The 15,975-nt window shown below is 38.2% G+C and overlaps 1 protein-coding gene across 4 annotated transcripts in view; it reads left to right on the top strand.

Annotated features, from left to right (window-relative positions):
• TUT4 (terminal uridylyl transferase 4) overlaps positions 1–15,975 on the top strand; it is a 69,791-nt gene that overhangs the window by 50,212 nt on the left and 3,604 nt on the right. For 3 of the 4 annotated variants that reach the window (XM_026034299.1, XM_026034315.1, XM_026034309.1), the window contains 16 exons: positions 2–747; positions 1,200–1,350; positions 1,899–1,985; positions 3,505–3,608; positions 3,977–4,034; positions 4,129–4,232; positions 4,897–4,986; positions 6,653–6,766; positions 7,323–7,400; positions 7,614–7,791; positions 8,175–8,222; positions 8,323–8,405; positions 9,464–9,579; positions 11,030–11,190; positions 12,030–12,127; positions 14,848–15,373. In XM_026034299.1, coding sequence (XP_025890084.1) covers positions 2–747; positions 1,200–1,350; positions 1,899–1,985; positions 3,505–3,608; positions 3,977–4,034; positions 4,129–4,232; positions 4,897–4,986; positions 6,653–6,766; positions 7,323–7,400; positions 7,614–7,791; positions 8,175–8,222; positions 8,323–8,405; positions 9,464–9,579; positions 11,030–11,190; positions 12,030–12,127; positions 14,848–15,373 — 2,742 coding nt within the window. The remainder of the gene's footprint in view (position 1; positions 748–1,199; positions 1,351–1,898; positions 1,986–3,504; positions 3,609–3,976; positions 4,035–4,128; positions 4,233–4,896; positions 4,987–6,652; positions 6,767–7,322; positions 7,401–7,613; positions 7,792–8,174; positions 8,223–8,322; positions 8,406–9,463; positions 9,580–11,029; positions 11,191–12,029; positions 12,128–14,847; positions 15,374–15,975) is intronic. The other variant, XM_026034321.1, reaches the window with a different exon arrangement.

Here is a 15,975-nt window from a genome sequence, read left to right as displayed (position 1 = left end):
GATCCTTTTGCACTAAAGAGGAATGTTGCACGAAGTCTGAATAGCCAGATGGTATTTGAGTACATCCTGGAGCGATTTCGGACAGCATATAAATATTTTGCATGCCCACAGAGTAAAGATGGGATTAAATCCAAGCCAGATACCAGGAAAAAAGAAAAAGGAAAAGTTAACAATAAGAAATCCACAAGATCTGAAGAACCTGTAGCCAACTGTTGCCTTCCACAAGAGGAAAAAGTTGCAGACAGACAAAATATAGGAAGTGGATGTAACATACCAGAGAATGAACTTGAATGTAATGAAATAGTAGATTCTAGTGCCAAAAGATACACTTCCAAGGATATAGACTCTTTGCTACTTTCAACGTTGGACTCTAATTGTGATGAAGACAAAGAAGAAACTTTATCCCTTATTTCTAATGAATGCTGTGAATTAAAACAGAAATCACTTAAAGAGATGGATGATGTAGAAATTTCAGGAGTTTGTCTAACTGAAGGTGAGCTAGACCACCATTGTAACTGCAGTGAACATCAGTCTTACGACAAGAATTCTAGTAATGAATTTTCTGATGCTGAAAGTAGACTGAGTTTGGTAACAGAGTCTTCTCTGAAGAGTAAGTGCACTGGAACACCAGCTACCTCGCACAACTGCAAAGCAAGGGTGGAAGCTCATGATCATAAAGATGAAGGCAAACTCTCTGCAGAAGAAATGCATTATGTGTTTGATAAGTTTATTTTGACTTCAGGAAAGGTAAGCAGTGTATTTAGACAGAGCTGGTTGTGGGAGAGTGGGCTAAGATTTTTAAATCACTAAAACTGTTCGAGGTAGATGAGTGACCAGACTCTAGCTGTTCTAATCTATGTTATGAATGTAGTTCAACCCATTTTAGGGTACTTGGTGTTCAGGACTGAGAACACTGTGTATACCATTTGGCCTAGAAAGTCCGCTCCCTCATCTTGTGCAAAGCTTTTGATTTCCATGGCAAAGGTCCTGTTTTCATTTCTCTCTCTCTCCTGCTGTCTAGTAGGAATCCTGAGTGCTGTTATGTACTGTGAGGACTAAACACAGGGGTGTTTTTCATAAAGACTGCTACTGTTCAGGTGTTCTTAGTTGAATCATGTACATGCAAGTGTTATGTCTGTTTGACTGTCTTAAATAAAAAGTATATATGCATGCTTTCTTTTTTTTTTTTTTTCCTAAAGCCACCAACTATAGTATGCAGCATCTGCAAACGGGATGGACATTCCAAAAATGACTGCCCAGAGGATTTTAAGAAAATTGATCTAAAACCACTACCACCAATGACAGACAGATTTCGGGAAATACTTGATATAGTGTGCAAGAGATGCTTTGGTAAGTTAAAATAATGAATTGCTCTCCACTGTAAACTATTATTTGTAGTTTGGAAAAAAGCAAAAACTACAGTGTTAAATAATTTCTTCCAACTAAATTTAGTAGGAAGAAGGTGTTTCAGGTAGCCTAGAMTACAAATTGACTAAGATTCTTATTTTTGCTTTATTTAGTGCATGGTTAATAGCAAATTCTCATAGTGGATTTGAAGAACAAATGCTATAAGGGATTTCTCACTGGGTTTGTAAAACACTGATTTCCAGAAATTAGACTCTGAGTAAAAAATAGCCATTGTGTTGATCAAATTCTATACCTTCTTTTGGGAAAGCCCTTTCTGGCTGAGTAATTGCACTAAAGACAAACATCTGAAATAAAATCCAAGCTACTCTGATGACATCATGAAAAGAAAGAAAAATACTTTAATAAATGCTCAAGGAAAGCAAATAAGGAAAAGTATCCAATAGTTCAAATTGTCTGAAAAGTATTTTTGAGGTAGAAATGTAGCTGACTAATATGATCTGACTGTGTTCTAACCTTTTCTTTTTGCTTAGATGAACTATCCCCTCCTTTATCAGAGCAGCAAAATAGAGAGCAGATTCTGGCAAGCTTGGAAAGGTTTATTCGAAAGGAATATAATGGTATGTCACAGTAGGTAGCAGTTCTTAGTAATGCTGCTTTTTGTGCACATTGTCCAGAGCCTGATGATGTATTTGTTCTCCTTATTACTTGTTTTCCTTGTTTAAAGCAGTGGCATGTCTTCTTTTGTCTGTACATAAACATACCTTGCAGCCTTCTAAGCTGAATCTGTCTCATATGTTAGTCCACGTGCATGTCTCGAGAACAAAGGAAAAGCTGCAGGAGTGATTACACAGATACAGGACTTYTGACGTGGTTGCAGTGAGGGCAAAGAAAGTTCAGATGGGCTAATTGGGTGTAGTGCTGTCTTGGTTGTGGTCCAGGTACTTTTGTTGCCTGGTCACCAGTGTTTGAATATCTGGGAAATCATAATGAGTTTCTATCTTTACATGCCTTTTTTTTATAAAATAGGAAAGTGTCCTATTGCACTGATGGAACCTAAGTCAGAGATGTAAATGCAAGGTGATGTAAAATGATGCCTGAGGCAGGTCCTGAACACTGGTCTCCTGCACTGCAGTTTGTTGCTCTTCAGGAGAGGCCATCCCTTCTTCCGTAACTGGCCTGGGATCAGGCAGCTGTGAATTGCATTTGCATCCTCTGACTGTGGTCTGTGCTTCTTGGCAGCAGCTGAGCATTAAAGCCAGTTACAGAACCTTAAAGTCTGAAATTTTGGATTCCATTGAAGGGTAGGGAGTAGTCACACAGAGCTGGATATATTTTCCAAACATTTGATTTSAGTTGAGCAGATAAATGTGTTCTTGTATAAATATCTCCTGTTCTTGTGAGAAGCATTTGCTKCTTCTTAGTTCTATAACTGAGCTTCCCATTAGAAGAGTGAAAATGCCTTACAATCCTGTGCCTCAAAAGAAAATGTAAACAAAACAACTTGGACATCATGTTTTATAAAATATATTAATCTTAGTGCTTCTATCTTCTTAAACAATATGTTATGACTAAAGAAGAATTAAAGAAGATAAAAGAAGAATTGGAGAAACATGGCTAGTAAAAAATAAGAAGAAAAAAAAAGAAACCTCGATAAAATACCAATGGAACCAAAAAAGTACCTTCAAAGTAGCTGTGTCTTTTCTGTAGGATTAAACTGTAGTGTGGATAGGTTTGCACRCTTCCTGGATTTATTTCAAGCAGTGGAGTTGCACATTTCAGCATATGTAAAAAAATGTATTTAATGGTTAGTGAGGCTGTAACATATCTAACTTAATAGAAATAGATGGTTTTTACTCTGCCTCACTACACTTCCTCACTTTACTTCTGCCTCACACTTCAGTGAGGCAGTGAGTAGATCAAAGTGCTGTGCTTCCTCGTTTATCAAATGTGAAGTGTTAAAAGTGTCATTAGAAGCTCCTTAAAATGTTTAATATATTTGTCTAATATATCACACTTTCTATCTCAGTTAAGCAGCATTTCCTAGTAAACAGTCATTAAAGTGTAACAGAAGACATGTTGTGGGACCTTTATTTTGTTCTTTTTTTTATCCCTGCTTTGGTCTACACTGTTGATCAGACAAAGCCAGACTTTGCTTATTTGGCTCTTCAAAGAATGGATTCGGGTTTCGGGACAGTGATCTGGACATCTGCATGACCTTGGAAGGCCATGAAAATGCAGAGGTAAGGGTCTTGAGATAATTGCAATTTACTGTTTTAGATGTGAGATTTTTTAAAAAATATTTTTCCGCTCTAGGATTTCTTTATGAAGAGTGGGTAGTTTACCTTAATAGCATAGTAACTTGATCTTAACACAGTTGAAGCAAGATACAGCTTAATCTACTTTCAATGTCCTATAGACCCCCTTAGTGCACTATGAATGCCCATATGAAGACTATGAGTCACCAGGATACAGAAATAGATGCTTTAATTTGTTACATACTTATTTTTGCACAATTTTCCTTTATAAATGTCATGTTTGATGGTAAATTTACTTGTGGGTATAGGATCTATGCTTTAACGTTTGAAGCTGTGCTATTTGTTTTTCCTAGAAATTAAATTGTAAGGAAATAATAGAAGGTTTGGCAAAAGTTCTTAAGAAGCATCCAGGTAGGTGTTTTTAAATATTATTTGTTTCATGTTTACATTTACTATATATATAGTTAATAGAAATATTTTATGTACTAAAGTCTTGCCTCTYCAGGTTTGAGGAACATCTTGCCTATAACAACAGCCAAAGTGCCTATAGTAAAATTCGAACACAGACGAAGTGGTTTAGAAGGAGACATCAGTTTATACAATACACTGGTAAGCACCTGATTGCGTTACTTTTATGTTCATAGACAGCTTTTTTATTTCTGGAGAATATATTTGTCTTTACAATTTTCCTAGTTCTAACTAATATACTAAACCATATGAGAGGGATTCATTTTTTTGAGACTAGAATTAAAATGTTGTCCTTTTTCTTCATTATTTGAAATCAGCGGCCCTTGCCCTTGGTCTGAACGGAGCAATTGTGTAACATRATGGCCCAGCAGCCTCATGGCGCACGGCATTTTTGAGAATGTTTCTGAAAAGATGTTAGTGCTGTGGCCACCATGGGCTTTCTGCCCTTGTGAGTGAATCTTATCCCAGTTCATGTTTGGGACAGTGAAGTTCCAAAATTTCATATGTAACGGCCTCATGTTACCTGAAAAGAAGATGATACAATTTGTGGATTTTGCTGCATGTCAGTCTTTGTATAGCCAAATGCAGATGTTTTCCAGGATTGTTGTTGTTGCATTAATCCTGGCCTTAAATTTGCCTTCATTTGTGTTGGTGGAAGAAATACTGCAGGAATGTTACTGGGTGCTGATTTTCCACTCTCCACTTACATTATGCATCCCTTGATGCTTGAATGGCAGACTATATTTTAATAAACCATAAATTATTTTGAAACACTTGTTTGATCTTTCTTTTTCCCCCCTCCCAGGCACAGCATAACACAAGAATGCTCGCTACATATGCAGCTATTGACCCTAGAGTGCAATACCTGGGCTATACGATGAAAGTTTTTGCAAAGGTAATACAGAAAGAAGGTTTGTTWTTTCTGTAACTGTTTTCTGATAGARYCACTGAGTTTCCCTTTGCTAACACCAAACGGAAAGGAGACATAATAATAGTAAGCATAACATTATTTGTATGATGTGACATACCATGGGATTGTATATGTTAGAACCAATTTCTAATCTCAGAAAAATCTCTCCTCTGTTTCTATTAAAGGCAGTAATGTTGCTGGCATATATTCCAATGCCAAAATGAATGTCTTCTGCTATATGGTGAATGATTCTTGTCTAAGAGAAAGCTGATGTCCTGAAAGGACGTTCTTATCTATTTCAATTTCAAAACAGCTGTTTTGCAGAAAAATTCCCATGAAAAAGTAAATGGTAGTTGCAGCACATAGGGGCTAGCTAGGTAGCTGTATCTAGGACCTTCCCAGAGAGTACTGCACCTTCTTTCTGCTCCCCTGCCTTGCTCCTGTGAAGGCTAAGGAGTGTTCATATCCTTGCAATATGCACTTGGATTTTTAAGTGGAAACCTTGGTCTCACGGTTAGACACATTCTCTAATATTTTAAATAAAAAAACAAAGACTTTTAATAATTTACTGTGCAGCCTCTGATAATTGAAATGTGATATATCTCTTTATTCAAGCGGCACTGTTAAATAAGCTCTCCAAACATATCCAAGGAAAGCTTAGCCTGTGTGTGGAAAATGAAATTGTTGCAGAAAGTACATAATGCTACCAGGTGTTAGTGTAAGAAAAATGTGTCAAGCTAAGTAAAATAACTTTGTTCCAGAATGCAATGAACATGTTTATTGTACTGTCACCAAGACTTGCAGTGATTTTTATGAGTGTGTTCTCAGTAGTGCGGAATATTGCTGTACTTCATCTGTGCCTGGACTAAAAATRTCACTGGTGCAGAATAATGAATCTTACATTTTTATAGTATTGCATACATTTCAAAAGGCTACTCTGAAGAAAGTTTTCTCAAAGTCAGGTACACGTACTCTCAAATTTATGGAAATGACTTCAAAGCTATACCAGTACTCTGTGTTTAATCAAAATGCTTCCCCCTGTGCATGCATTGGTGCAAACCCAAGAACAGCTGTCACTGCTGCTTCTGATGCAAGTTTGTGACTTCATACTGTTTTCAGACTCAGAAAAATACATTTTTATGCGCTTTATGAAACACATTTGAAGAGTAAAGAGAAGCTTAAAAATGAGTGTTTTTAAAAGATTAACATCTTAAGATTTTTCAAGTCGAGTAAAGTATTCACTGGTGTTTATTTTGTGCTGGCTGAGTGTTGGGTTAGATATATGTATGTGATGCTAGCAAAATATCAGATACTGCCAAAGTTGGCATATAATACGGAAATACTTACCTATTAATAAATAAATAAAAATAAAAGAATTTAGAGAAGTAGTTTGCTAACATTAGCTTAGGGAAAAACGTAATTTTACAGTATTGAAACAGACATTAGCTGTTGGAGTTTGCTGCACTTTGGGGATTTTTATTTGTTTTGTCACATTAAATACAAAAAGATATTTTCCTCTTGAGAAGATTTGTGTTTTTTAAGTGAGTCAAGTTATGTTCTGAGTCAAGTTATGTTCTGGGTGTGCCAGAAGATATTTGAYTCTAAGACATTTATTTTTCAGGCTTCCTAAAACAATTTTTATTTTGTTCAGCGCTGCGACATTGGAGATGCATCCCGAGGGAGTCTGTCTTCATATGCCTATATCCTTATGGTTCTGTACTTTCTGCAGCAGAGGAACCCACCAGTTATTCCAGTTCTCCAAGAGGTAGGCTTCTAGAAAAGAGGCTGTGAAAATAAATACACTGTTTCTTCAATTATTTAATATTTCTTTAATTATTTAAGTAGTATTTTGGTACAGCTTGAAAGGTAGTGTCTTATATGTGTCAGGAAGGTTTTTTTAAGAACATAACTTTTTTTTTTTTTAATCACTACTACATGTGAATGAATGGGTRGGAAGTGTACTTGGTCAGCTACCTGCCTCTTCCTGGATACATGCTGCAACTCTCAAGCAGTTCTGAAAACTACCCCTAACTTATTTGATGTCTCCCTATAAGAGGAAMAATGCCTCAGACACTGCAGTTGAGACTCTAACTTTCTTACTGATAATTCAGTAGTGAGTGATYGGAGGATTGTTTTATTGCTGCCCCTGAGAGTACGTTTAAATAACAGTGGAATTTGAAGATCTTTTTGCATTATTGCTATCTGCTCTTAAAGTAGCTGAAAATTTTTTTTTTTTTTTGCACTACCTTGCAGTAGCAAAACTGCAGCTCTTTTATGGTGGCCTTAAATTAGAGCATTAACTGTGCCCTCTGTTTCTGCAGATATTTGATGGAAAGCAGATTCCACAGAGAATGGTGGATGGATGGAATGCTTTTTTCTTTGATGACATGGAAGAACTGGTAATATTTTAATTCTGGAAGAATACTAATGCTTAAGTCTTATTTTTATGAGAAAGTGGTRTGTTTTTAGCTGTTTTAGGTGTTTAATCACACCTTACTTTTAAACCAAATGAGCCTCTCCATGGTAGACAAATACGTGGTTGGAGGTAGTTCCCGAGGACAAAAAGCATTTGGGAAACTGTAKCTGTGTAAATTCTCTTTGATTTCATGTAGGAAAAGCGTCTGCCTTCTCTTGGAAAGAACACTGAGTCCCTTGGAGAACTYTGGTTAGGGTTGCTGCGATTCTACACTGAAGAATTTGACTTCAAGGAGTACGTGATCAGCATYCGTCAGAAGAAGCTGTTAACTACATTTGAGAAACAGTGGACATCCAAATGCATTGCCATTGAAGGTACTTATCTGGTTAATTTTTCTTCTACTAATCAAGCAGGAATGAATACATTGCTCCAGGATGTGCTCTTGTAACCACAAGAGGTTACACAGGATCTCTATGTAAGGAAAATACCATTACATTAAAAAAAAAAAATACCAATACATTAAAAAAAAATGTTTGTGAATCCTACATTTTATCAAGGAGGATGTGAGACTCCTGTTTTCAGATGTATGTAAAATACTGTTATTTTATTATGATTAATCACATTTTTAAAACACATCAGTGTTACTTTGCTGTCACCTACTCAATGAATGGTCTGTAAAGTTGTTTGTATAAAAATAGACTTTGTTGCAGCATATCTTTTGCAACTCTCAGGTTTGTTTTTTCCCTTCCTCACACAGATCCATTTGACTTGAATCATAATCTCGGTGCTGGAGTCTCTAGGAAAAGTAAGCTATTAAAGTGTACTGAGGATTAATGCTCACTAATTTCTAGAATTTGTGCCTTTTCTGTTGTTTTTTTCAATAACTTTGTCTTTTTTTTTAATAGTGACCAATTTCATAATGAAGGCATTTATCAATGGGAGGAAGTTATTTGGTACCCCATTCTACCCAACTGTTGGAAGAGAAGCTGTAAGTTTTCGTAGTTTTGTTGTKAAGTTTTTAGTAGGTATTTTGCCTTTCTCTGTCCAGTAAAATGATGCGTTGAAACCAAATGTCTCTAGTCTTGATTATTTCGGTATGCATAAGGAATGTGATTGCACATGATCTGAAAAATGGTTTTTTGACAAATATGTAGGCATATTTGGTAACAATCCAGTAAACATTCCGGGAAATTATTTTTTCTAGCAATTTGTTCTTTACATGCACGCTCAACACAGCATTACACTAATGAGTGTTCTTAGGTTTGTTTTGCTTTATCTCAGAATTTCAGTCTTCTCCCCAGGTTAATACCTCATTTTRCTGCTTAGCAGTATAGGCAGGAACCTGGATCAAAAAGCTTGAGAGAATTACCTCAGGCTACAGTAGGACTTTGTCCCCAAGCTGGGGTGAGGACATGTCCATCTGGGCCCCCAATTCAATCTCGTAGACAAGATAAGTGCTTTCACAATGTTTATGCAGCTCACATGTTGTAAACTGTGGCCTTTGCCCTGACATGTGACAGAACTAGAGCTGCCCTGAGCAGCTCCGGGGCACTGATGCAATTAGGTCAATGAACAGATGCCACATCTGTTTCCTACTATTAAAAGGTGCTTATATTTTGCCACGTGCTTGTGGGCACCTGAGCTTTGCGCAGTGGAGAGGGACCTTCTCATGTAATTTGGGAAGGGCCATGGGCTGATTTGGAAGGTATCCCAGCAGGAACTTAAGATGCCAAAATAGATCATAGGCAAAACATTGCCCATATCATCAGGAGAACCTTTGGGGAAGGTGCTGGAGAAGACACAGAAAGCTGGAGCATGCTAACTGTGCAAATTCAGCCTCTGTCAGGCAGAAGTATTCTTTTTTTGGACCAGATTGCTCCACACCTCCCAAAAAGTTGCCTTTATGGAGGGGTGGCAGTGGGAGAATTTGTAACTGAAGAAAAAGTAAATTTAGGGAACAGATGAGGAAAGTTCTCCAATATTCCTTCCTTTTTTCTATCCTGTAAGTGAATGGTTTGTATATTGTACCTGTCTGTGTTTTGATAGGAATACTTTTTTGACTCAAAAGTGCTGACAGATGGGGAATTGGCACCCAATGACAGATGTTGCCGTGTCTGTGGAAAAATTGGTCACTACATGAAAGACTGTCCAAAGAGGAGACGGTAAGCAATATGTATGAAGCTAACACTTTAAAACTGAAATCTTCAAAGTTGTATTACGTCAGGAAAGATATGGGGATTTGATTTTTTTAATGGAAGTGAGTATACTAAATTGCAGAGACAGTCAGTTTCATATCTCATCCTGACCTTTCCATCCTGTTTTTACTTTTCTTGGACTATTTCTGGACTCTTTACTTATGCAACCACATACAGAGTAAAATCAGCAGTTTCTGAGTTTATATTTTGCTTCATGATCTATCTTTAATTATAGCTATAAAATATAGCTCAATAAGATTTTATTTTGTTTTCATATTGTAAATCTGAAGATGATCTTAAGACTCTGTTACCTGGTTGCACAATGTATACAATGTATAAATCCATTTATTAAATGGATTTCCTGTACTGATCTTGTTGGGAAAACAGATTTGAACTGCTGCATAGATCTAACAACATACCTCTACAAGCCAGGTAAAAATTAATTGATTAAAATCTCAGGGTAATTAAAATCTGCATAGGCATGTCAGATGAATTTCTCTAAAATTGTGTTACTGTTGTCACTTAGTGATTGTGCCCTTGTACATGAATTGCAGTTAGGAATCCCTTGCACATTAATTGCAGTTAGGAATATTGGCTTCAGGACTTTTGTCCTTAGTACATGCAGGTCCGTGTTTTTGAAGAGAGTTTAGCAAGAATGGGCAAAGAACTTGCACGTCTTGAATTTTTACTGCTTTTGATTTTGAATGATACATTCAGTGTTAAGTGTCTGACCCTTGAAAACCCATTGAAGCCCTTAGAAGTTGGTTATAGACTGAGGTCTGGGCAATTTGATTCACTCCTTGTATTCAGATGTGTGCCCCATGATTCTTTAAAAGAAACATTGTCTCTTCCTGCTGCAAAGTCCCTTATTTATAGCYTTTAATTCAGTCAGGAGAATTGAAGATAAACAGAACTGCACTTAGACCTCAAGGTCACAGGCTGACCATCTCTTTCAGCCTCTCCCTGAACTCATTCCTYGACCACTAGCGCTTTGGATTGCACCACCCTCTTCTCCATGGGGAGAGGAGTTGCCATCTGTGATTCACAGAAGGTCGCTGCTGCAACTCAGCTGCACAGAGGGGTTCTCAATTTATAAGTCTCACAAGATGCTATTAGTACTTAGCAATCCTGCAAGCATCTTGTGGAAAAGACCTTTACTTCTCACGTTGATTCCTGATTGCTAATCCTTGTCCTATTTGTTATTTTAATATTTGATGTTTGAGCAAGCATCAGYGTGCTTTGTTTGACACCCTGCCTAGGCTCTAGGTGCTAATACACTTTTATAGAGAAATACCTCATCAGATGTAGGGCATATCTACAAGACAGAGCCGAGTATATATGTTCAACAACTGCACAGGGATTTGTTTTATTTGTCTATGTGTTTTTTCCACTGGCACTAATAAATGTTTTTATTCAGGTTGAAGAAAAAGGAGAATGAGAAAGATGATGAAAAAGAAGCAAAAGAAGATGATAGAGAAACAAGAGAGAAAAGATGCTTCATCTGTGGGGATATAGGTCACGTTAGAAGAGATTGTCCTGAGTTCAAACAAACACGACAGAGAAATAATAGTGTGCCAGGTAAGTGTAGCTTATGTGTGTTTAATATTATTTGAAAGTTCTGAGGTTCCTTTTTTTCCCCTGGGTTTCTATACAGAAAATTATCTTCAATTTTTCTTTATCTAATACTTACTTCCAGTCATTTCAAGCACAGGCTTTAGTCAAATGTTACTTTTCCCCCAAGAGAAATAATTTCTCTTGAAGTACAGTCTGTGCATGGGTGGTGGGGAAAGATGTACTCCACAGTAAATATGGCCTGCTTCACAGTATTGCATTATTACTCTTTCACTTATGATTGGGACGTGTAGGTGTAGTAGTAATAATTAAATGCATTTCCTCTTGCAAATGTTTATCAAATGTTAACTAATGCTATGTCATCTATCATTGTAAGTGTATATCTTTGCACCAACAATCAGTGGTCTTAAGTTAGGCTTCGSAAAGCATGCAAGTGAATTGGGAAGTTAGATCTGGCTCTCAAATTACTATTAGTAATTAGAGGAAAGTCTAACTGAAAAGCCATTTGCATTAGGTCCTTAGGTGCTTACAGTACTTGAAAAAAGAATCATGAATGAACTTTATAGAGAATCTTGCTTCTCTTTTCTCTTTGGATCTCCCTTTTTTCTTTTTTTTTTTCGCAAGAGTTTCTGCTGTTAATATTGTTAAAATCCCACTGCTCATGGGAATAGCATGGAAGCCTGTCAGAAGTAGTGTTCTCAGCTGTTAGCAACGTGAGCCTTGTTCATGCTAGAATTTGTATTACTTGGAAATACATCTGGGCTTTAGCAGCTGTGTCTGCATGTTCAGTATTCTGTGATCCATAACTGTTGTAATTYATATTAAAATTGTTTTTCTTTAATTAGGTGCCCAGTTGGTCCGAGGCATGGTAAATTCACAGCTGGTGGCTGTGAGCCAGCAGCCGGTGGAGCGACCCTTGCGCACTAGACAGTCATCAGAATGTGTAAGTTGCAGTTAGCTTTAGTTCTAAAACGATTAGATAGAACAAGCTAACAATTCCAGGCCATGGTAGGAACAGGTTTGCCCAGATTGTTATGAATAAATTCTGGACCTTACAACGGCAGCATTGCACTTGGTAGTACCAGTTACTAAAATTGTAAAGTTAACCATCCAGTCTCTTGGRGACCATTTGTGGTCTTTCCATATTGAAGCTGCAAGGTCAGGTTTCATACGAGGCAACTTGCAGTTCTGAAAGGCTRTCCTCACTCTCTGCCAGATTGAAATGCCTGCCAGTTCTGGCAGCATGTTCTAAAAGTGTTCAAAGTTGAAATTAAAGATGAAGTGCAGGTCATCATTTACATGCAAAAGAATTAGGTTTGTGACTGTCATGATTTTTCTGGTATTTCAGGAGGGAACTGTGTTAAGGATTCTGCAGATAAATGGGAGGCAGCCAGTGACAGTGGATAGAAAAAAAAATGGAAGTCAAAGGGGAAAGGATGACTATCATGAATAGGCATGGAACAGAAGTGAATCATACTTGACTTCAGATGTGATACACAAAGAAAAAGCCTGCCAGAGCAAGCTAGAAGCACAAACAAAACAATGGGGAAAAATGGTTATTTTTTTCCTTAGAATTTGTTCAAGGCTTTTTAGAACTAGGTAAAAACATGTTTGGCCTGCTCCTGTGTGGAGTAGGAGAGCAGAGAGTGTTTGAACAAATACAGCTGCTGGCATTTAGTGTTATTGGTGTACCAATTGTGGAATACTACAAAAATGGACTAATTTGCAGCTAATAGGCTGAGAAACCCATTCCTGCTTATAAAGCTGGCAAGTGAGCAAACATGGCAAGCAGGATTGTGGATTACTAAAGCACTTTGTTTAGTTACTTTGCTATTTTAGGAATTGAGTATTTCATAACTGATCTGCAAACATTCTTTGGAATGTGTGTCCCAGTAACAGACTTTGTAACATCATTTTTTAATGTCATAATCTGCTATTAAGGAGGAACTGATGCATCCCTGTTCTAAAAGAGCAGCTAGGCGGGCCACCATGCCCTTTCAGATGGCTCATGTATCTCTGTAGGAGCCTTGTATTTCTGTTTGGGAAATTGCAGCTGGAGATGTGGGTGCACATAGTGAAGCTGGGCACATCAGAGACACTGGACCTACTGCATATGTGCAGTCAGTCCTGTGTCATCTGGATACCATGGACTCAGTGTATGGGCTGCCTGGGCATCATTTGGTCAGGATTTCTCAGAGAGTCCATGGAATATATGCTGCCTGGAGGCTGTTTGAAGCGAAGGAATATTATGGTGCAGAAGGAGGCAAAAGGGAAGGCAAGGGTGTGGAAGCAGATCAGGAAGCTGGTGCTTATCATGTGTCCTTTCCTGCTGCTGGCATGTCCATGTGTATTTGTGGGAATTTAATGTTTACAAGTCAGGCTGTGGTGTATGCATGTGCTTTTGAGGGGGATGGGATTTTTTAAAAAACATATTTGAACTGTTAAACCAGTCATTGGCTTCAAATATCAGTCTTTACCTTCTCTCCCTGATGTGGTACAAAGGCATAGAGGCCCAGGGACAGGAATGGCTGGAATAGCAGCCTCAGCTTCCAGGCTTCAGCTGTGCTTGTGGCAAGATACCACAGCATGGTGCTGTAAGGAACTAGCTGAGAGGCTGCTGGGGGAGACGCACTGCAGAACTGCCAATTATTGAAGAAAAGAGACAATTTAAACAGGCAGGAGAGCAGTCAGGGATAGTGACAAGCTGCGGAGACCTTGAACTTMAGATGTTTTGACAGCAGCTGAGTTACCTGGAGCTTAACTGTGTGTTAGAACCCATGGAGAAAGGCAGGCAACTCCACAGGGAGACTGAGACCTGAAATTCAGATAATTGCTTCTGTCTTAGGCAGCTTTGTGTAATTGGAATCTCCCTTTGGAGGTACCTATCTCACACCATCACCACCTTATCTGAGTGCTTAAAAACATCTTAGATGAATCTGGACACACTAGTAATAAATTTTGGCAGATAAGCTGGGAAACACCCCATTCAGCCCTCTTCTTGAAATGTTCTTTTGCTGTAAGCAATCTGAAGCAGCTCACATAGGCTCAGGCCTCTTTATAGATGTTGCTGGTGATAACGAAAGATTTACAAATGCTGCAGTAATTACTATTTCTGTGCCTTCAGCCATGGCCTAGCATCAGGATACAGAGTTGAAACTGGGTCTRTGGGGTTTCAATTTTTTTTCTTTTTAACAGATTAAACAAATAAATATTAGAAGTTTATTTTGGAAGCACTTGCAAAGGTATCCTTGGTAATAATCACTGTTTAGAAGTGAGGGTTTGTAACTAGCTAAGGAGGTTCTGGGCTGTAAATAAACAGGGTGGGGAAGGTACTGAATTAAAATCAGAAACAGATGTATGAGGAGTCTGACGAGCAGCTTGGGGCTAATGTTTGCTCAGAATGATATTTCTGATGGTGGGATGTGCCACGTTAACAAGCCAAACTATCCAAACTATCTGCTGGTGAAAATGAGTGTAAGTTGAGCTGTATTCATTTAAACCAGCAGGAACTTTGGCTTAGTTTTGGGGTGTTGTTGGGATTGCTCTGCTATTTGTGTTTCTTTGTTTTGTCTTATAAAATTGGGTGTTTGTTAAAGAAAATCACCATTAAATAGCTAGTGAACTAATCAGAAATACATGCTTTTTTTTTTTGTTTCCTTCCAGTCTGATTCACATCAGTCATCTTACTCTCCACAACCTCAACAATTTACACAGAATTCCTCTCAGCCAGCCTCCATTAACCAGACTCAACCACAACCAATATCCCAAAATAAGCACGTTCCACAACCACAACAGGGTGCACAGCCACCCCATCAGGTCCAGCTGCCTTTGTTTAACTTTCCCCAATCACCCCCAGGTCAGTATTCCACCTTGCATAACCTGGGACTACTTCAGATGCACCATCACCACCAAATTCAGCTTCCCAACACTTCGTGGCCTATTCATGGGCCTGTTATTCACTCTGCACCGGGTAACCCTCCTCATTCTACAAATGTTCCATTTTCTATGAGGTCTGGCAGCAGCACCACMACAAATAACCAGAGCAGTGTAAGCTTGAACGATCCCAGTATCATCTTTGCACAGCCTGCTGCCAGACCCATGGGAATCCCCAGCACTTCTCATGAGGGACACTGGCACAACCCCGTGACTCCAAACTCACTGGTGAACAATGGCACTGTTGGGAATTCAGGTAACTCTTCTCTATTGTATCAAACCTCTCGCACTTTGTATACAAATGTTAAATGTTACAGAAACAGCTAATGCTAAGTTTGTTTTATGTTAAAAAATGATGCTTGAGGAACAAAGTTGTTATTTTGTTGTCTTGACTTTTTTGTAGGGAAAAAATAGGCAGGTTAGAGCTAGTAACTTTTAGGCATTGAACCTATCTGCCATTAAAAGCTGCTCAACACATGAGAAATCATGCATTCAACTGAGAAATGGTGTGATACTTGTTTAAGTCTAAATTTCTTTTCTGTAAATATGCTTACAAATACGGTTTCTACTTATGCTGCTGTATGGATTATTAGATAAATGCTAAGATGACACCTACACACTCAGAGACTAACAGAGTTATGGTAGTGCCTACTGGCGGTTGTCCCCTTGTGGTACTGCAGTACAAGCTTAATGACAAGGTCTTACGCAGTTGTTTCTCCTATATGTTATCCTGCCTCGTATATCATCTTTAATATTGACATCCTTTCCTGGAAGTACTTCATATGTTGTCCATCTTCTGCAACAAGTGGGCAGCACCCTTTGCCTCCTATGAAAGGCGAGTACGCTGACGTGTTTGAT

The sequence above is a fragment of the Nothoprocta perdicaria genome, unplaced genomic scaffold (assembly GCF_003342845.1).
Source record: "Nothoprocta perdicaria isolate Ctin4 unplaced genomic scaffold, notPer1 scaffold_0, whole genome shotgun sequence".
Classification (NCBI taxonomy): domain Eukaryota; kingdom Metazoa; phylum Chordata; class Aves; order Tinamiformes; family Tinamidae; genus Nothoprocta; species Nothoprocta perdicaria.
The sequence above is the reverse complement of the archived record's forward strand: the minus strand, read 5'-3'. Positions and strand labels throughout refer to the sequence as shown.